Source organism: Chelonia mydas, chromosome 24, assembly GCF_015237465.2.
Source record: "Chelonia mydas isolate rCheMyd1 chromosome 24, rCheMyd1.pri.v2, whole genome shotgun sequence".
NCBI classification, from domain to species: domain Eukaryota; kingdom Metazoa; phylum Chordata; order Testudines; family Cheloniidae; genus Chelonia; species Chelonia mydas.
This window is the reverse complement of record NC_051264.2, coordinates 7152389-7175046: the sequence shown is the minus strand read 5'-3', so window position 1 is coordinate 7175046 and position 22658 is coordinate 7152389. Positions and strand designations below refer to the sequence as shown.

Sequence of the window (22658 nt, the reverse complement as noted above, 5' to 3'; positions counted from 1 at the left end):
ATTTCCTTGCCAAATGAGATATCAGGGCACTTTAAAAGATCACTCAAACCAGAATCTTTGGTCTCAAGACAAAATGTGCAAAAAGTTGCCCCTGCAGAATGCAGGCAGAGAGCAAAGAATGTGTGTAAGACACACTCTGAAAACTGCCCAGGGTAGAATTCATACTCATGGTATGGGTACAGCTCAGGTTCAGTGACCACAGCATGTCACCCAGTTACTTTTACAACAGACTACCTGGAAACCCTTTTTCTTCAACAGTCCCCTAATCTTGCTAAACATACTCATTTCACTCTTTTAGGCATGTGCTGACCTGGGGTATCTAACTTAACCCTGAATAACTGTTTCAATATTTCTAAGGGATAGTGGGAGCCATGCACAAGCTGATATAAATCCTGAGCAACTGAGATCAGTTTCGAGATTAGAGCCATAGCGTGCACCAAAGGTGTGCGCGCACACAAAAAAAATGTTTGAACGAGATGATTTTGTAAAATGCTATTTTGGGAGGGGGGGGTAATCTTGGAAACCCCTTGCTTGAATTACCTCAAATTTGAATCACTAACACACACACTCCTGAGGCAGAACAAATTTCAAGATAATTCAAGTCAGCATATGGCTTTTAGAACATTTAGGATAGTCCGTCTAAGTAGAAAGCTATTGCTCTGCTATAATATTAAAAAAGTGGATTAAAAAACACATTCCCCAAAGTGAATGCACCACAAATATATCCGCAAAAGCTCTGTCATATTTTTTAAACCGTAGCATTTGAGTTTGTAACATAACTGAAAGGCACTCTGGAGAAAAGATAGTCTTGTGGTTAAGGTACAGAGGTCAAGTTTTATTCTTGCCTCTACAACAGACATCTGGTATGATCTTGGCATTCGAGTCACTTAAGCTCACTTTACTTCTTTCCACATGTGTAAAAATGAGGACTGCATTTCTTTGCTTCTTCACAGAGATAGAGTACCATTAAATAAAACACTAATGAAAAGATGCAGTTAAAAGCAAGATGGAAACTCTCCAATAAAAGTTAAAACAACTCCCCACCGCCTGCCTCTCTCTCTCACACAGCATTCCACACTAAATGGTTGCTTTGTCTCGGAGCAGATAAGCAGCCGGCTGTCAGAAACGGAGCTTTCAAACGGCATATCCGCATTCCTACAGCGAGTTCAAAACAATGAGAAAGCTGGCCACTTGACTTAAGGGGATTATGGGACGTTTCCGGAGGCTGATCAGAGTGCAGTAATGTAACACCTTGTCCACACTGGCGCCGCAGCACTCCAGCAGGGGGCGCAGCAAACGTTATTCCACTCGCTGAGGTGGAGTATCAGCAGCGCTGTAGCCGCGGAGTCAGAGCGCTCTACGTGCCTTGCCAGTGTGGACAGGGAGTGAGCTAGTGTTCCTGGGGCTCCTTTATTGCGCTGTAACTCACAAGTGTAGCCAAGCCCTTAGTCTTGAGGAAAGAAGACCGGAGGGGGGAGACACACACCACGTGATAACAATTGTCAAATATGTTAAGAGCTATTATGAAGAGGATAGTGATCAACTGTTCCCCATGTCCATTGATGGTAAGACAAGCACTTCATCTCCAGCAATGAAGATTTAGAAAAAATCTTTCCAACTGTAAGGATAGTTAAATACTGGAATAGGGAGGTTATGGATAGAGCCCTGCACGGATACAAAATTTGTATCCGCATCCAATCTGCAAAAATGGTCCGTGGATATAAAGTGGATAACCACAGACTTGCAGGGTTCTAGTTTTGGAATTGCCCGCACTGGAGGTTTTTCAGAACAGATTAAGCAAACATCTGTCACTGATGGTCTAGGTATCCATGATCCTGTTTCAACATGAGGGGGTAGACTAAATTGACCTCTTGAGGTCCCTTCCAGGCCTACATTTCTATGAAAGACTTTTAAACCCTTAAGAACACTTTAAGTACAGCAGCATATATAGGTTAAGATAAAAAATGTGAAAATAAGGTGAAGAGCAGGATGAAAGCACAGAAATCAAGGAGACAGAAGGCAACATAAGAGAAAGTGTTGTAATTAATATGACTTTAGCAAAACAAATCCTCTCAGTCTTCCTTCACAACATTTTTAGTTTTTTTTCGAAAGCACGGTCTTTGAAACAGAGAAGGGAGCATAAAAAAGTAACCTTGACAGACAAATCAAAGCCCTCAAATTATACCTTATTTACATAGTGCATACAGAATATTAGGTGCTTTACAGATAATTTCTTCATGTTTCACTTCACCAGTCAGACACTTCATATCATTAAAAAAAGTTTCATACAGTTTAAGAACTTCCATAAAGCCAAATATACACTCCCTTCTATTCCCGTCCCACATCAAGATCCTCAATTGGCATAGCTGAGTTTATGTCCCCTCCAGCAGATGATTTTTTTAATCAATAAAAACAATGTTCTAATGCAAGAGATTCTGTTTTTTGCAAATGTGAATGCACCGATGTGTGCATTAATAATCTTAAAAAATGGGACAATTTATTGAGTAAATAAGAAGACACCTTTGAAATATTTCTAACACTTCTATATAGCTTGATCTGTTAGGGCAAACACAAGTAAATTCACATTTTTGAGCTATTAATCCACAAACAAACAAAACATATCACTTACTTAACTAATGCAGCTGCTTCAGGAAGCACTTCTGCAAATGTATCCCGAAATACAATTGCGTTTTTTCTTTTACAGTTCTGTATGACATCATTGGCCAGGTAAAATAGGTTCAATCGATGAGGAAAAGCAGCTAAAGACAAAATGAAAAAAAATTCAGTTTTACTGCAAAGCAAAGAGTACCATCAGCATTTCTGATGAAGTGTTATAAATGTGTGATGATTTTTTTCAGCAATATTTCTATTAATGGTGCAACGGTAACAAGACAGGACTAGGATTTAAAACAGGGGACTGGGAGTTAGGATACCCAAATTCTATGCATCGCTCTGACAAAGATTTGCTGTGTGATTTTGGGCAATCACTTCACTGCCTCCATTTCTTCATCTGAAAACTAGGTACAATACTAATTTAGCTCAGGTATGTTGTGAAACTTCATTTTGGGAACTGGTTCAAAATCCTTGCATGAAAGGTGCAACTAAGTGAAAGCATTCTCCCTACAAGTACAAAGTCTCTAGTCTAAAGTTGGCCATATACAGAACCTAAATAAACAGCAAAGGGTCACTGACTTCTTCTAACTTTTGTAATTTTTACTCAGCTCATGGGACCATATGACCAAAAGACTACTGATATCAAAGAGTGGTAAAAGGTCAAAATAAATACTATATGGTGATCTTAGATGGAGAAAAGGCCAGTTTGGCCCAGAAAATCTGCATAGTATGCAGCCTTTACAGTTTTTGAAGAAGCACTGTAGTTTGCAGTGTTTTTGGCTGCCCTGTTATGAAAAATATTTTACAGAAATTTCATTAAGTAATTAAGAAGCCTGCTATATCTAAAAAATAATCACTCATATAGGGTCTCTTTGGCTGGGCAGCTAGCCTATAGCCACACTGAGTGCAGTGACTGGAACAACAATATTACCAAAGAAAGTAACAAATAATTGACAGATTTTAACCTGAAGAGTAATTGGATTACACTGGCATATGGGAAGCAGTTACTAAATAGGAGCATTGTCGATTTGGAAAGCTTGTTTATCTGAAAGTTTTGCACCCAAAATAGCTACAAACACCACCTACAATTATTTAAATAGTTAACAAAATTTAGTTTTTCCTCATTTTTCAATTTGCTCACTTTGTGCTTAAGAGTGCTTCGTGTATAATCAGTTTACTTGCTTTCCCTTGTATAGCAGGTTCTCCCCTGAAGAAAAGATCCTTATAACCAACAACAGAAAGCAGTGAAAAGTCATAAAAATATTTTTAAAGGATTTTTTCAGTTTTCAGTATATATTTGAAGAGGGCTTTAACAGATATGGGATTTTAAAATGGAATTTTTGAATTGATTCAAGCTGTCACACTACAGTACCAATTATTAGTATAGAGAAGTATAACCTAATCTAATTTTGAGCTTTATACTGCAGCCCATCACCACAGAATGTGAGAACGTACCACATATTTAACGCCAGAGTTATTGTGTGAGATCCACACTTACCATCACCTACCGCCCTAACCCCACTCACTGTTTCAACCTCTTTCTTTCCCGGAGGCTTCCACAATCTCCCCACCTTCCTTTCCCATTCACTCCCTTTGCAAAAGTCACACAACAAAGCACTTCTCTGGTTGTGGAGGGATGGATATGGCACCCTCTGGAAACTATTTATACTGTACCTTCATTCAACTCAGGGTAGTTACAATGAAGTGAGCTGTAACTCAAGAAAGCTTATGCTCAAATAAATTTGTTAGTCTCTAAGGTGCCACAAGTACAGTACTCCTTTTCTTTTTGCGGATACAGACTAACACAGCTGCTACTCTGAAACCTAGCAAAGAAAAGCTCAGCCTTACCAAAGAAGTAAAGTGTACTGCTTCCCTGCTCCTCCTCACAAAGAGCAAGCTGATAAGAGCCAAGCAGGCCAGTCCTCTGCTGCTTTCCTTCTGTGTGCCTAGTCCATTAACTACCTCCTCACTTTCCTCCCTCTTCCCCAAAGAATATATACGCATTGCTGCTTGTGCGCGAAGCACTTTCCCAGCAACAGAACTGCAGTGATACACAGGCCTCGATCCTGCTGCTGCTGTTGGGCCATGGGAAAAGCACGGTGTTGAAACAGAACAGGTGTAAATCTTCTGCTACTTATGAAAACTTGATGAAAGGCAAAATGATTGTGCCTTTGGTGTACCTATATAAAGCTCTTTCCCTACAGTCCGGCCAAGCAATACAGTTCCAACTAGGTCTGCCCTAATTTCACTATGCTCCTACCAGCACCACTGAGGGAAGGACCGTTCATCAGAGCAGTAGCACAGGTGCTACCCTCTCCTGCAGGAAAAACAAACATTTTCCAGAGGGAAGTGGCATATACCCCATTAAAAGCCACTGAACCATCACGACAGCAGCCTCAAGAAACCTTTCCTCATATTGTTGATGCTTTTCCAACAAGGTACCATATACATTGTCATATATAACGGCACTCTGTTAACATGCAAACAGAATGTTGTGTTTTTTTAAATTCCACAGTTGTAAACTTCTTTCAGACTATTGTTCTGAGCATGACTTTTCATATAACCATAACTCCACTAAACCCATTTTAGCAAAATTACTGCTACTGCAAACGTGAACTAAATTCAGGAGGCATATTAAAAGAGCTGTATAATGACATTTCTACAATGCATTTCTTTAGCAGAGGCAGAACGGTTCACATAGTGTTCAGTTAAAACATTTCTATCATCATAATGGGGAAAGCTATGAGAAGGAAAAATGTTGCCCATAATTTTGTAACTTCAGTTATAAAGCATATGCAAAGAGGCCTATCCTGTATTGTGCTTTAACCAAAGAAGAGCCCTAGATTTCTCACATCAACACTTAGATATTATGGTTATTAGCAATACAGAAAATACTAACATAAATCTCCTAATACATGAAATATCTCTTCTGCCCCGCACTCCTCTGGCTATTGTGTTGTTCCCTGCTGTGTCACTCTTTTTGGGCTATGCAAGAAGTGCTAGATGCAGCTTATTTTATTTTGCTGCACTGCAACTGGCCTGAACAAGTCATGACCCAGTAGCTAAATATTTTAACTTTCAAAAGTAAGAGTGTTAGGAGAAATATATAGATTTTCATTTGATGGCATTGTTCAATGAGATATAACTCACTGTTTACTGCATTGCTCTCATTCCATACCATGTAAACAGTCAAATAATAACAACAACAAAAGTTTATGGAAAGCAGCTCAGGACACCTCCTGCTTGAACAGATGACCAAAGAGAGTCCCTTGGAGCCATGTCATCTATTTTCTGATTTTGTAACAGCAGAACCTCAGAATTACAAATACCTCGGCAATGGAGGCTGTTCGTCACTCTGAAATGTTCATAATTCTGAACATTGTTGTTTTCAAAAGTTTACAACTGAACATTGACTTAATACAGCTTTGAAACTTTACTATGCAGAAGAAAAATACTGTTTCCCTTTATTTTTTAGTAGACTATGTTTAACACGGTATTGTACTGTATTTGCTTTTTTGTGTGTCTCTGCTGCTGCCTGATTGCGTATTTCCGGTTCCAAATGAGGTGTGTGGTTGACTGATCAGTTCGTAACTCGGATGTTCATAACTCGGAGGTTCTACTGTACCTCTAATCTACCTATGGTGAACTGAGAGGTATTCACTTACAGTGTCTCTTTAACATGTTGGATAACATGATCTAGGCCAGGCAACAGGCCTCTATGGATATGACTACACTGTAATAGAAATACTTGCCACTCGCCCATGTCAGCTGGCTTGGGCTCCGGGACTATAAAATTGTTGTGTAGATGCTCAGGCTGGAGCCTGAGCTCTTGTATGCCATGAGGGGGGAGGGTCCCTGAGACTGAACATCTCCACCTCAATTTTACAACCCCGCAGCCCAAGTCAGCTGACATGATTCAGCTGTGGCTGTTAAACTGCAGTGTAGATATACCCTATAGAGCCTAGAGCCTTGTCTACATGGGGAAGTTTTAGCAGTCAACACTATACTGGCATAACCCACCCCCCCCCCGCCCCCAACACGCACACAAGGACACGTTTATTCAGGCAAAAGACTGGCCTTTTCCATTTTAGATTACACTCCTTCCCAAACAAGCACCTAAATGAAAATTTCAGAGTAACAGCCGTGTTAGTCTGTATTTGCAAAAAGAAAAGGAGTACTTGTGGCACCTTAGAGACTAACCAATTTGAGCATAAGCTTTCGTGAGCTACAGCTCACTTCATCGGACATCCGATGAAGTGAGCTGTAGCTCACGAAAGCTTATGCTCAAATAAATTGGTTAGTCTCTAAGGTGCCACAAGTACTCCTTTTCTTTTTAGAGAGAATATGTTGCAGCCAGTTGAGAAATGCAATCACGCACATGTTGCAAATTTAAACACTCAGTGGCCAAGTTTCTTATATATTTGCTGCCTCTCATTTATTGAAACACCATTGGCCACACCCTATATTTCTCCCAAGGAATGAAGTTAAGGATGCTTAATGCAAACACTTGTGGGATGTCACTGAACCTCTGGAAAAGAGATGTAGCCAAATGAACCAATCACCTCTCTGCTTGCCTGCATGGAAATATCTAGAGAGGGGATCTACTTATGGCTATCAAGGGATATGCTGTGTTTGGTGACAAGATGATGGCGTCAGTGAAGGGAAAATATAGTGAGAAGTCTTATGATTTGTCAAAATGAGCTCCTCCCCCGGTTAAAGACAGTTTGTACAAAGCCAGAAAAAAATTCAATTAATTTCACAAGTCTCTGTCTGATGACTGGCAAGCTGTAGCACATGGCAACATCACAGTTGCTCTACTAGAATCAGAGTGTAAGGTGAGAAGGGACCACCAGATCATCCAGACTTCCTGAATATCACTTGCCACTGACCACCACCCGACCACCCCCACATACCAAGCCAAGACCTAGAATTAGACCAAAACAGAACTGCCCTCAGGAGACTAAGCTATTGTGTGCCACAGGCTGAGAGCTAAAGGGACTGAGGTGAACCAATGCCTGAGGACCCTGCAATGGCAGGAGTTGATTAATAGAGATATAGACAGATGATCTTAAAGAATGATGTGTGCCCCATGATGCACAGGAAGATGAAAAAACCCAAGGTCACTGCCAATCTGAGTTGAGGGACAATTCCTTTCCAACCTTGGTTTAGAAGAGTAAGTTATAGGTGTGCAAAGTGTTAGCTATAATCTCTAACATCCTATTAGGGCATGGGCCCTGACTAACTAGCAGACTATGTCTCTTTCTATGAGCCCCAGTATGATAGACTGGGGTATGTCTGTGTCAAATTATGAACTCAATCATGTGTTGTAACCACCGTTTTTTTTTCAGGGGAGACACTGTATTGCAACCTCCACTTTGGATTAGTGCATCCATTTTGTAGTAGGGGTTTGATATTTAGCTGAATTACTACGTGAGAGAAGCACAGAGCAAACTAGGGTCAACAGCTCTCATCCCTCCACTACTAGCCTGTCCACAAAAACAGTCAAGTCTCTACATAGAAGTCTAGTCTGGGGAAGGGGCTGGAGTTCTTGAGCCTGGGCACATTCCCTAGAGGAGTCAGAAACTATATTTAAGGGCTAATGGTCTGTGAGGACAGACCATCCATGACCTCATGCCAGACGGCCAGGGAAAGGAGAGGGAAGTCAGGAAAGTCTCCCTAGCCCAGCAGTTCTCAAACTGTGGGTCACGACCCCATAGTGGATCGTGATCCCATTTTAATGGAGTTGCCAGGGCTGGTGTTAGACTTGCTGGGGCCGAAACCTGAGCCCCGCTAGCCGGGGCTGAAGCCCAAGGGCTTCGGCTTCAGCCTCGGGCAGTGGCCTGAAGCCCTGGGGTTTCAGTTTGATTCAGGCAGGCTCAGGCTCTGCCCCCTCTCCTGGGGTCGTGTAGTAATTTTTGTTGTCAGGAGGAGGTCACAGTGCAATGAAGTCTGAGAACCCCTGAGCTTATGGACACTGACCAAACCCAGAACTCGCAGGAGGGTGAGATGAGACACAAGAGGGCACATTCAGGACTGTGATATTTTCCAAAGATCTGCACCTCTCCAGTGCTGTTTAACACTAAAGTACCTGTGACTAAAAAATTCCTTTGCTAAGCCTGTATTCCTTGCTTGCCTGCCACACGGTTGCTGAAGGGATTAATTTAGAAGATCAGAGCACCCACAGTAAGGGGAAACTCTAAAGGATCATATACAAGTAACTGGGGGCCCAAGAGGGATTGGGGTCTAAGGAGGCCAGATTGTAGAGTCCCACTGCACAAGAAGGGTGTCAGACATGGGGACTACACCTGGAAGTGTGCCTGAGAGATCCAGAGCTAGGAACAGTGACCAGCTATCACCCAGAGCCAGGAGGCTTAAAAGCTCATGGTATCCAGCAACTGAGTCCAATCAGAACAGACTGATGTCCATCCACAAAGGAGGAACTGGGCCAGGCTGCAACACACCAACAGCTGAGGAACTTATGTGACTAGATTTGAATTTTGGAGGACCAAAGGCAGGCGTTTTCCTGAGGGAGGATGGTCTTGGACTCTGGAATTTTTCCCCTTACCAGTCTACCAAAGCTCAAAGCCAGGACTTCTCCTTGAGGAGAGGGAAGGGGTAGTTTTTTCTTTATCATCAGTTCTGGTAGTGACATATTCCTATTATATTAGTTGTTGTAGGCAGTAGTTGCACCGATGCTTTTAATCCACTCTGTGAATGTGCCCATGCCATACAATGGGCACACTTATAAATCCCAAAATAACCATTAATTCTCACAGTGGTCAAGTCTACAATTTCATCTCTACACCTTTTGTCTTCAGAAGCAAAAATTAAAAATAAAGTTATGACAACATCTTTTCAGCACTTAGCCATAAATTATCAAATGAAAAAAGCTATGGGACGAGTTAGTCAAAGCTAGTTTAACGCTGTTGGCACTACCTGTGAAGAACCTATTTTAAAGGGGGGTGTGTGTGTGTGTCAGATCACTAGTTGCAAAGAATTTGCATCAAGTGCGGGATTGTGTGCAATGATTACTTATTAATGTGTTTTCTGAAGCATTAAGTCACATCTGCTTCAAGACACTGACTATACATAGTCATTTAGGAAGACATCCACTGGAGAGCTAACTTCAAGACCTGAACATTTTACTAGACTCTAACAGGCCAGTGCCCAGTAAATAAAAAAAATTACACCTCCCAACTCAAGCTGTGTCCAAGAAGTCCCAAAGTAGTGATCTAAGCTGCTATTGCCCACTCAGCTCTAGTCTTTTGTATTAGCTTTGGCTAGCAGATGACAGGGGGAGTGCTATGTTCAGTACACAATCAGGAGAAAGTCTCTTCTTCCCATTCCTGTCATTTCTGGCTGTTGAGGATGAGGGAGAGAAAAGACAAGGGTGGATGTGTGTGTTGGGGGAGAAGATGCGTCTGCACAAATGCCGCTTCTTTGCCCTCCCTTTCTCTATCCTGTTCTACATAGTTTTTCTGATGCTTTTCCTCTCCATTTGTGAGCTGTGTCAGTGAAGTGAAATGGATTATAATCTTGTAAATTTCCCTATGCTGCTCCTCTTACAGAAGCCACAGACATTGTCCTTTTGCTTCTGCAATCTCTTAGGAAACTACCAAAAAGTATGTTCAAATAAATCAGAGTTGATAAGGCTATATCTTTAGTTATACACAAGTCTTAATATGCAGTGTTTTAGTGATTAAAAACTACATCAAAATAAGAACACACACTGCACACTGGTTTTATGAAACAGTCATATGCAAAAAGAGAAGCAAATTTCAATCATACCATTGTGTTATGCAACTGGTAAGCTGGGAATGCATACAGTTAACATACTGGGAGGTACCTGAATAAATTCTTATTATACATCAATGAATGAAGAGACCTTTTATTCGATCATGATGTCTCAACAAATTGTAAAGGAGACATCAGTTCTTCTCATGAAACAGTAAACTGTATTATTGATCTCACACTGCCTATGCCCAAATGTTTTTCAAATTCTTCTTCAATTGCACCTCCTGTACTTTTTTTTTTTTTTTTTAAAGTGATGTTATATTGCTTGATGGACTAACATGTCTCAAGTTAATAAATGCATGGTTTACTGACCTGAAAAGCAGTTATATTTAAGTTGTGACTAAATACTAAGCACACTGAATAAATTAGATACTCCTGTCAGAAAGTCTTTTATAATATAAAGAAAAGGAGTACTTGTGGCACCTTAGAAACTAACAAATTTATTTGAGCATAAGCTTTCGTGAACTACAGCTCACTTCATCGGATGCATGAAGTGAGCTGTAGCTCACGAAAGCTTATGCTCAAATAAATTTGTTAGTCTCTAAGGTGCCACAAGTACTCCTTTTCTTTTTGCGAATACAAACTAACATGGCTGCTACTCTGAAACCTTTTATAATATAGATTCACAGTAGTAAGTTTTGGAGAAAAAGTGATTCACAGCATTAAATACCTTATACTTCTATAAAGCAAATATTGTCTATTTTATTGAAACTTTCGGTTTTCACATAAGCAAGTGGTCATTGTCCTTATGATTTTACTACTAGAACAAAAAACTGGTGAAGAGGTAATTCAATCATGTGCTGACATATCCAAAATGTCAGCGCTAATTTTGCATTAAAAGAGGAATGGTTCCATTCAAATAGCATCACATCTTTTGTATAAGAATTAGATAGTTCCTTATCTGTTAAGAGACTTAAAGTAGAGAAATGCAGAGGGAAAAAAATCTGCCAGGATTTTATAACACATACATACTATATGATATAAACAGAGGAAGAAAACTGTGGAATTAAAGAAAATAACTCAAATATCAAAACAAAAATCAATAAATGTTCTGTTTCAAGCAGTATCCAGAGAATGGTAGAAACCATTAGATGAGAACCTAGCCAAGGGTGTAAGACTGATTATATGATGGTGGGTGTAAGTGGGGAGATTTCTTCCTGACCACAGTTTCCAACCTGAAGCATGAAAATCAATGGTCTTTTTTAAAGTGCTGCTAATGTCACTACAGATGATATTCTAATTCATAGAAAAATTTCTAATTCTCTTATTCATATATTTAATGAATTTGTAAACCATAAAAAAATACTGTATAAGGCAAGTATCATTTCAGAAATACCACCTATAACATTGATCAATTTAATTTTTGTACAATGCTTCCTTTAACAGTGTCACCCTACTAAGAGATGTAAACACCAGTTCAATATAAATACAAGCAGTAGAGGCCTGCAGTGGGACTGGGATCCTGCAGGTCCCACAGGATTTGCTGTCTTAATTGCAGGATAACTATTCAACAAAAAAATGCAGGAGCGAATGGGAATTGTGAGGTGGGATTAAAAAATTGTCCCAGACAGGGCTCTAACAAGAAGAACCCCATTTATTCAATCTAACTGGGACTCAGGCCGGCAGCCAGCTCCCCTCCCTCCCCCGCCCCACTCCCACCTGCCAGTGGCCCCTGCCGATTAACTCCTCCCTTTCCCTCCCAGTGCCTCCTGAACACTACGGAACAGCTGTTTCGCAGCATGCAGGAGGCACTAGGGGGGGAGGGCGCAGAGGGGGACAGGGCGCACTCAGGGTAGGAGGCAGAAAGAGGTGGGGCGGGGGTGGACCAGGGAGGGAGTGGGGCCTTGGTGGAAGGGGTAGAGTGGAGGTGGTGCCTGGGACTGAGCAGAGGTTGAGCACCCCCCTGGGAAAATTAGAAGCCGCATCTGTGACTCAGGCCAGATCGGATAACCAAAAATTCGGATAACCCAGAGAATGGGAAAGTGCGAGGCTGCAATGCCATCTAGAGGGCACAGGAGAGATCGCCCTCTTTTGGACCTGTGTGCGCTGGTTGTTTGGTTAATAAGGAGAACTGGTTAAAGGAGGGTCGGACAACTGGATTCTACTGTACCTTCATCTTAATCTTATAAAAACTCTATTAAGAATTCTGAGACAAAGCCACTCTGTTATCTTATTAATTCTACCTTTTGCAAGAGGCTCTCCGAAAATAACAGCTATTAGATATTTTTACAGGCTTTTAGAGTAAAAATACATTTAAGAGCTGCAGAAAATAAAAGCAAATCAAATTTTCTTAATTATTACCAGCTATTATTTGTATTATCATGGACCATTACTATTCATGGACTAGGACTCCTTTGTGCTAGGTGTTGTAAAAATGGAACAAAAGGACAGTCCATGCCCCAAACTGCTCACAACCTAAGGGCAGGTCTACACTACGGGGTTAAGTCGACCTAAGTTATGCAACTCCAGCTATGTGAATAACGTAGCTGAAGTCGACGTAGCTTAGGTCAACTTACTGCGGTGTCCACACCGCATTGGGTCGACAGGAGAGTTTCCTTAATCTTCTCATTCTGGTGGAGTATCGGAGTCGACGGGAGCGCGCTCTGTGGTCGATTTAGCGGGTCTTCACTAGACCCGCTAAATCGACCCCCAGTGGATCGATCACCGCATCAATCCTTGGTAAGTGTAGACATACCCTAAGTATGAGGCAACAAACAATAGGTGGATGCAGAGACAGGTAAGAGAGTACGAGGAAACAATGAGACATAAATTGGCTCAGCATGATAGGCAGTGGACTCAGTACAACAGCCAGCTAACTATTGTCAAGTTTTTGTAGGGATGATAGAAAAGGAGAGTTTTTAAAGTGGAATCTGAAGGAGAATAATTAGTTTTGTGGTGTTTATGGGGAGTTCCTCTCAAGCATGAGGGGCAGCATGGAAGAAAGCATGAAGGTATCTGAAAATGTATCAAGTGGGTGATGGATCATCACTAGGGCCTTACAAATCACTGCATCATTAGGGCCTTACAAATTCATGGACCATTTTGGTCAATTTCATGGTCATAAGATTTAAAAAATAATACATTTCAGTTTCAGATACTTAAATCTGAAGTTTAACGGTATTGTAACCGTTGGGGTCCTGACCCAAAATGGGGTAAGTGCAAGGGGGTGTGTGTCGCAAAGCTATTGCGGGGGTGGTAGTGATACTACCACCCTTACTTCTGTGCTGCTGCTGGTGGGCAGCTGCTGGCTTGGTGCCCAGCTCTGAAGGCAGTACCACCGCCAACAGCAGCACAGAAGTAAGGGTGGCAGTAACATAAGAATGGCCATACTGGGTCAGATCAAAGGTCCATTTAGCCCAGTATCCTGTCTTCTGACAGTGACCAGTGCCAGGTGCTTCAAAGGGAATGAACAGAACAGGTAATCATCAATACCATAGCATGCCACCCTCACTTCTATGCTGTTGCTGGTGGTGGTGCTGCCTTCAGAGCTGGGCTCCCAGCCAGCAGCCACTGTTCTCCAGCTGCTCAACTCAGTGAAATCTGGTCTCCCCTACAACAGCCAGTTTTCACAGTCCATGACGTGTTTTTCATGTCCAATTTGGTAGGGCCCTATGCATCCTGGGCTGATGGAAGGCAGGAAATCAATGTCTCGATGGTGCATAAGTAAGAATATGATTTAGTCGCAGAGGTCATGGAAGTCACAGATTCTGTGACTTTACTGCATTTTCATGACTTCTTCGGCTTCAGCTACCAGTGACAGGAGATGTGCGCCCCCCTGCCCTCCTGTGGCTGTGCACCCCAGCCCCTGTAGTGCGGCTCAGGCTGTCAGTCCACACACAGTGGGGCTTCGGCTGTCATTCCTTCCCTCCCCCCACACCCCCAGTTATTTTTAGTACAAGTCACAGACAGGTCACAGGCTACCATTAATTTTTGTTTATTGCCTGCGACCTGTCCATGGCTTACTAAAAATAACCGTGACAAAATCTTAACCTTAAGCTTAAGAGATAATAGGTAGGGATAGGCCATGAAGCTCCTTCAAATTGAAAGTAAACAGCTTGTTTGATGTGATAGAGAAGGGGGAGCCAGAGGAGGGATGCAAAGAGAGGGATGACATGGTCTAAGAAAATGATCTTTGTGACAACATTCTGAACAGATATGAGTGGGGCAAAACTGTATTTGTCGAGGACGGAGAGAAGGATGTTGCAGTAATCAAGATGCGAGAGGACAGCCTGGACAAGAGTTTTAGAAGTGGATGAACAAGAAAGGCCCTATGTGGAAAATTAAATATAGCCTAAATGGGAGGATTTAGAGAGTGATCTGAGTCAAAGATGATTCCCAGGTTAGAGGCCTGAATGACAAGCAGGATGGTGGTGTTGTCCACAGTGAATGGGATTGGAGGTAACAGGGAGGTTTATGGGGAGGGGATTAAGAGCTCTGTTTTATCCATGTTGAGACGGAGCTGATGGCTAGACATTCACAAGTAGATGTCAGAAAGACCGAGATTTTAGTTTGGACAGAAGACAGGTCTGGAGTAGAGAGGTAGATCTGTGAGTCCTTAGCAGAGAAATGGTAGCTGAATTTTCTTTGCAGGTGAGATTACCCAGAGGTAAGGTATAGAGGAAGAAGGGGCTCAAGGACAGAGATCTGTGGAAACTACACAGAAATGTGCGGGTGATGAAGAGGATGATACAAAGGACACATTGAAGGAGCAATTAGAGAGCAGAACCAGGAGAGGATACGGTCATGGAAGCCATGACAGGACAGGATATAAAGAAGAGCATGATCAATGGTGTCAAAGGCAGATGACAGATTGAGGATGAGGATGGAGTACTGGTTCTGAGCTTTAGAAAAGAAAAGGTCATTAGAGGTTTTGACAAAAGCAGTTTCTTAAGAGTTAATATTTTGATTCTTATATGATACCATTAAAAAAAGACAACTTAACTACTTGTCACACTACCAAAACAAAAGAAAATTATGAACTACTCTATTTTGCTCTGCCCAGCAATCCCAGCCCTAGAAGACTCACTTCTCACTATGATATACATTTGAGTTCACATATCTGAAAATAAAGTTTAATTACAACCTTTGACAATAATAAACTGTTTAACATTTTAGTAAGTCAGACAACTGTACTGTTGAAAATTTCAATAATGAAGTGTTTTTTATGCTGATTAAAAGGCAAAGAAAATAGTTTAATTTTATATTTGAACCCTCATGCTAGCTGAGTTGCAAATGTCCCACTCTCACAAAATGTCCCCTTTACTTGCAGACTGCTCCAAAACCTTAATTTTCATTGACCTTTGTTGCAAGATACATCTCAGTTTATTCCAAATGACAAGCAAGTCTTGCTTTTGAGACTTTCAGACTGCTAGGAAGAATTGATGTGTAATTTTAAAATGTAAAAGTTATGCTAACTGAAGCAGTGTGTAATAGGTACTCGCCATAATCTCTGCATCTAGATAAATACCTGCAATTCAAGCCCTAATAACTGTACCTCACAAGTATCAAGATTCATAACAATTTACAATCTATTCTGCCAATTAATTCACAGCATTCCTCAGCCTGCTCAGATTAGAATAAGTGATGCAAGTGAAGGACATAGCTCCTGAATGAGGACTCAATCCTGTTTCCCTTCTGTAGAGAGCCCTCAAATACAATCAAAGTAAACAGGGAAAAAAGAAAAGGAGTACTTGTGGCACCTTAGAGACTAACCAATTTATTTGAGCATAAGCTTTCATGAGCTACAGCTCACTTCTAATCAACCCTTAAAATGGAGAATGAACTATTTCAAACATCTTTAAGCATAACATAAAAAGTTATAATGCCACTTTAATGTTACCTCCTTACGCCTGCAAAACTTGCTTTACCTCATACTGAGACAGTACGAGATTTGAATGTTTTAAGGACATATGAAAGAGCAATTCCAGCAAAGATGATCAAACCATGTTTAGATTAGTGAAAAAGATTAATCTCTCCACTGTCAAGTCCACAATACAACTACAGCCAGTGCTCTCTAGATTTGATTTTAATATCCAATACTCTTCCTCCTATCCACGTCTAAAGAGACTACTATTTTGGGAGTGGGGGAAGAAGCCTGCGGCTAGCCCCCAAAAATGAGAGCTGATGTTCCGGGAGGTTAATTTACATCTTTATTTTTTTCTTGGAATTGCATACTAAAATCTTTCAGACGCAAGTATAAATAAGTACAGACCTGAGACTCTGGAGAGGACTCCTTAGTTACTGGTTAACATTGTAAGGAACATACACAGCAATGATAATGCCATATGATAAAACTGAGAGATTAGAATGGCTTGCCTAGAAGTTATTCTCTGGATAATTATGCCTCAGAGATCCTTAACTTCAATAAGTTTACTAAAGCAGGAAGAAGACTAGCTATCAATTATTAAATATACGTTTGAAACCTGTGGTACAAGAAGGTAGTTGCCTCCCCTTCATCCTCTCAATACACTCCCTCTCTCCCTACCCCAAACATTCTGTTGCCTCCCATTACAGTTTTTGGACTTTTGTGAAGTTGTGTTAGAACGTCTATTACTGTAAATGTTATACACTCACATCCACTTCAAACTGAACATTTCCGCTTGTGAATCAAATACCACACATACAAAAATTCTAAGCAACGCAACAGATTTCCCAGACTTGTCCTGAACTATAAACGAAGATCTCAACCAATTTAGAAATTCACAGTAAATCACTGGGTTCCCAAATGATCACTACAAATTCATACGCAAGATCTTTTAAATTCTGAAACAGATCTATTTTAAAAAGGTACAATGGAAGAGGTACCATGCATTTCTATTATTTCTTATTAACACCACAAATCATCAATCCATAAATGAAAGAAATGGCATTTTTCAAGCTAAGAAAACCAACGCATTTTGCAAACATCTCTGATTGTACCAGCTATACACAGACCGATAGTTTTGTTTATAGACTCCAAAGTATTTAAAACACAATAAAGGAACCATCTGGGTAGGAGTGGGGGTGGCTTAAATAACTAGGAGAAGCCACTGAGAACCTGATGCATAGTGAGGGAATATAAACAAGATGCAGATTAATGAGTCTGTAGGGTGAGAATCACAGGGTAAGTGACACAGGAACAAAGATATCTTAATAACTGCGGGGGGAGGGGAAGGAGGAGAGATTCATATCAGGAGATATGTCTGGATCAACAGGGTTTGGAAAATGGGGAGAAGGGACTAGACATGGAAGGCAAGTGAAAGGAAGAAAGGGGTTATTTCCCCAGAGTCCCTCACAGCCCCTAATGCCTCCATCCTAACCTCACTCTCCCAATTCAGAGTTCGAGTCTTGACCTCCTGCATAACACAGACCAGAGAACTTCCCCAAAATAATTCTCAGAGCATGCTTTTTAGGAAAACACTCAATCTCGATTTAAAAACGGCTAGCAACAGAGAATCCACCATGAGCCTGGCTAACCTGTTTCGATGGTTGGATGGGGAGTCACTACATTTGTCTCTCTCTCTCTCTCCCTCCCTCCAATGAAAAATTATGGGGTTGTGGTGCCTACTTTCCTAGATGCCCCGCCCCCCACATCTCCCTCCTGGTGCCCTCTTCGCTCATCCAGGGGCAGATAATGAGGCCGCGGCTCCTTTTTCTCAAGAGCCCCCCCCCCCCATCTCCACCTCCCGCCACGGTGCCCCCCCCGCCCCGGAGTCCTGCTCCCACCCCCCCCCCCCCCGCACTCACATCTCCTCAGCCACTTCATCCAGTGATACACGATGGTGCTGTGGTGCCTCTTGTTCTCCAGGCACCAGGACGACAGGCCCTGGATGGACTCCATGGTGTTGGTGACCGACTGGAACTTCCTGTCCAGCGATGCCTCCAGGGCCCCCGCCGAGGAGGACGACGACGAGGAGGCCTTGCTGCTGCCTCCGCCGCCGGCCGCCATCTTCCTCCCCTGGTCGCACAAGCAGCAGCGCCGCTACCCTCCGCCGCGGCCGGGAGCGCGTGCACGGCTCAGCCGTCCTCCCCTCCCCCCTCGCCCGGGGGGGGAGCGTGCCTCCGGCGCGCGCGCCCGGGCGGAGATGGGCTGGGCTGGCCGCGGCACGGGTATGCTATATTTAACCAGGGCCGCTTCCAAAGAAGGATGCATGTAACGATGCACCCCTTCTGCGCCTTGTGCTAGGGCTTCGCAGCCCGGCTCCGGTCGTGCAATGCGGTACTGGAAGCAGGGCACCCGTGCAGCCCCTGCGTGCTGGGGTTTCCCAATCGCCCCAGGGTGCACACCGCAATGAGCAGCAACGCGCCTCTGCCCTGGGCGCTGGGGTCCCTACGCCGCCTCCATGCCGCGACGTTCAACCCTAGCCTCTAGCCCCCTTCGCCTGCACGCAATCCACGCGCGCAACGCGCCCTACGCCGCGCGCGAGGGTCTCGGCACCCACCCCGCAACCGCATGCAATGCAACGGCGAGCAAAGCAAACACGCCCCCCCCCCCCCAGCAAATGGAGCGGCTCTATCCCCGCCCCCTCGAGCGGGCACAACGCACAGAGGTGAAACCCCCTCACGCTGAACTGGGCCCGGCCTGTCCGGGGCCGGAGGCGCGACAGGCCGCTACACGCCTCCTCTCTGTGGCACCCAGGGGTCGCTCTGCCACAGCCCCCCGCCCGGCCTCTCTCACGGGCACGCGCCCCCTCCCAGTCCCGAGACCCACGGGCCGGGCGCGCACTCGCGCGAAACGGTGGGAGCGTCGCGCGGCCGCCACTGGTCGCGGGAGCGCGCGACTCACGCTCCCTCCCGGGGTACGCGCCGCAACCCCGCCCCCTCGCTCTCTGCGGGGATTTTAACGGACCCCTTCCCCTGAAGGGCCCCTCCTGTGCTCGCTGAGCCGCTAACCGGTTAGGCGGCTGCCAGGGGCTGGTTATTCTCCATCCCCAACACAGCTCGGAGGCCGCCCATCTGCCGCCATTTTGTACTAGGTTTCTCAAGTTACCCTCAGAACCACAGCCACCTAGTACGCATGCGCCAACCCCTCTCGGGACGCTGCCAACTACGCACGCGCCGAGCCCCTCCAGGCGCAAGATGTTCACGACGCACGCGCCACACAGTGGTTGCGCATATGCCAAACTTCTCGTCAGCGTCACGGAGCATACTGGGCATGCGCGAACGTGACCGCGCAAACACCCCATCCCTCCCAATTGATTGTGCGCAAGCCTGAGGAAATCACGTTCCTGCGCATGCGGGCCGCTCTCTAAAACAAGCGCCGGGCGTGCGCCGTGAACTGAGGCGCTCTTTCCTATCACTGCGCATGTGCGAAGTGTAGGGGCTAGACCTGAGGCGGGAAGGGAGCGCGAACGATTGACCGAGGCCTTCCCCCGCCCCTGGGGAAAGGGTCAAGAGTGTCGGTCCAATCAGGGCTTCCCAGCGCGAACTGGGGAGGGAGGCAGCTGCCCGGGGGCTGTAGAATGAAGGGCAGGGCTATACTCCCTCCCAGCATCCTTTGTGCTTCTCCCCCACCCCTTGACCATGCTCCCAGCATCCTTTGTGCTTCTCCCCCCCTCACCTTGACCATGCTCCCAGCATCCTTTGTGCTCCTCCCCCACACCCACGTGGCTGATGCTGCCAACATTTGTTACACTTCTTTCCCCACACCTGCCATTAACCACACGCCTGGCATCCTTTGCGTTTCCTTACAGCATGGCCATAGTCCCAGCAGCCGTTGTGCTTTCCTCCCATCTTCATGTTTTTTCTCCCAGCAGCCTTTACAGGTGGGCACAGGCCCTGCTGGCCCAAGTTGTGGAAGAACGCTTATGCTCTTTGTTTCTCCCCACCACCTTTTTGGCCTGCAAACCTAGTACCCTCCCCTCTTCTGCCCAAGAGAGCAGCATCAAAAACACAACTGGCCCAGCTCACTCAGCACTGGCACCATTTTGCAAAGGCACCCCACATCAATGGTAGAACCTGCACCAGGTGGTTTGTAGAAGAGAGCAACAGGTGGTTTTACTGAGCAGAGCCTGCCACAGAAGAGATTTAAAAAAAAGAGGATAAACATAGAGAAACAAATTACCACTTTTAAAGGAGTAATTTTTTAAAGTTGTAAAAAAATTTTTTTTTAAATCAAGCTCTTACAAGAGATAAACCCCCCTCAATTGCTTCATTACAGTACATTTTAAAACAAATAAACCAACAATTAACAGACAATACTGATTTACAACCAAAGTAGCAAAGCCTTAGCTGAAGGAGAAAAGGATTCTAATACTGTATTGTCCTCAGCCAAAATAAAAAAAAAACAAGCAGCACAAATTGTTAAAAAATAAATGTTAAGATTGTTATTAAATTAAGATGGCTCAAGAAACAATATCTGGTTTTTAAAAAATGTGAATAAGATTGTCTCTTTACAATGAAGAGGCATATTTTAAAGCTCTCTGTAACAAGATGTGGTACTTCACACCAGCTTCTGCAGAAGGCAGGCTGATGGGAGAGAAGTGGTTCCTGAGCTTTAGCTCACAGGGGGAGAAGATGATTTTTGGGAAGTTACAGGAAGCTGTCTCTTTACCACCAGCCATCCCCTAGTTCCCATCATACAATATTTTGCTCCTGTGGTAGACATAATAAGCTCGTGTCTTGGATCCAGTTCCTCATATAATTGAGCAAAACTGGTTTATTCTGAGACTTGTCAGTGCACAATTAAAGAAAATCTAGAATTAGATGTTAATACAATCTTGAGTCTTTCCTACATTCAGGACACAATATACAAAGTCCCTTTCATTGTTTAGAATGAGTTACAGCAGGAAGTAGTGTCAACATCAGAGTATAAATAGTTGAGAGTATAAACAGAAGCACTGTTGTGCCAAAGAGACAAAAATGACTAATCCTACTAGAAACCTGAAGCACAACTATGCAAGCCATGCTGATTAGCAACAAACATTTATTATGGCATTTCTACCCCAGCCCCCAGACACTAGGTGAGCTGCTTATTCCTCCCCTGAAGTCCTATTTCTGAGAATGTATTCAAAAGTTTGACTCCAGCTACGGAATGAAGCAATAGGACCAGATTAAAACAGAGATCCTGCATTCACAGAAACACTGTGCTTAATTCTCCATTGTCCTGCACTTTGCACAGTCATTCCCAGCACTATGAAATGAGTGTAAAAGGCTACCACACTGATCTGATAGCATTTGACCTCCACTTTGCACTGATGTAGTTGTCTGCACAAGATGAAAGGACAGGATCAGATCTAGTGTTCCAACCTAGACAGATATTCTATATTTCCCGTGATGCATCAGCCTGTTTAAAAGCTGTTAACCTAATTAGGGATGAATGAAAACAACAAAATGTGCTTATGGGAACCCTTTCCCACTTCATTAAAAAAAGACACTGGACAGCTGCTATTTACTTTTCATCTCTGCAGCAGCTGGGATAAGCATCCAACTGAAATAAATGGGATGACACCAAAACATTTCCATGAATTTAAAAGCAGGTTCAAAGCCTGTCATACAGTGAGAGAAGTTACCTGCATGAAATACAAGACAAGCCAGCTCTGGCTGTAGAAGCTCATGCTAATGTTAATTGAAGAAACCCACTCACCAACATATTTTCCTTCTAAGGACCAACCTAACAGATAGTAACTGCCTCAGTAAGCACAGTACAATGTGCACTACAGCGCTAAGTGCTGATCATATTTACTGCTGCAATTTATAATGTTGCATAGGATATTACAAGAATTCCACTTTTTCCTAAATATTAAAGTTCAAGCTTCACAACTCTGCCTCTTCATTCTTGTCTACTCATCTCTCCAAACATCAGCCCTCAACTGCTGCTACTCACACCAGCTTCACAACAAAACAATTTGACCCTTCCTCCACTTTGCTTCTTATGCATGGAATATTCTCCCTGAACTCATCTGTAGGGCCAGTCCATTTTCCCTCATCAAGTACTTCTTCAAGATCCGCCAATTAATGATGGCTAGCTGAGCTGGCATCTTTTGTTTATAATTAGAGAACTGCAAGAGTCTATAAAAACATGTATTTGGTTGTATCCCTCTCCCCATAAGCTCTCTTACTTCTCGTAGATTTTACAATTGAGAGCAAGGACCATCTTCCCTCCATGTTTGTAGTAGACTAGGCCCTTGATTTTAAGGCTGTCAAACAATCCTTCCAAATATACCCAGGCTATGGTATAAGACTGATGCAAGAGTCAAGTACAGAAGAACATGGTTTGCAGTGAGTAACAGCAGGCTAATTGAAACTCCCATGTAAAGAAACACATCTTTGAC

General features: G+C 43.4%; 1 protein-coding gene across 2 annotated transcripts in view; it reads right to left on the bottom strand.

The window, feature by feature from the left end:
* RPRD2 (regulation of nuclear pre-mRNA domain containing 2) overlaps window positions 1–19379 on the bottom strand; it is a 48404-nt gene extending 29025 nt beyond the window's left edge. The window contains exons 1-2 of one of the 2 annotated variants that reach the window (XM_037882995.2): window positions 18133–19379; window positions 2630–2759 (exon numbers count right to left, since the gene is read on the bottom strand). In XM_037882995.2, the coding sequence (XP_037738923.1) occupies window positions 2630–2759; window positions 18133–18334 (332 nt within the window). In that variant the 5' untranslated portion in view covers window positions 18335–19379. The remainder of the gene's footprint in view (window positions 1–2629; window positions 2760–18132) is intronic. The other variant, XM_043535421.1, reaches the window with a different exon arrangement.
* Window positions 19380–22658: the final 3279 nt, after the last annotated feature.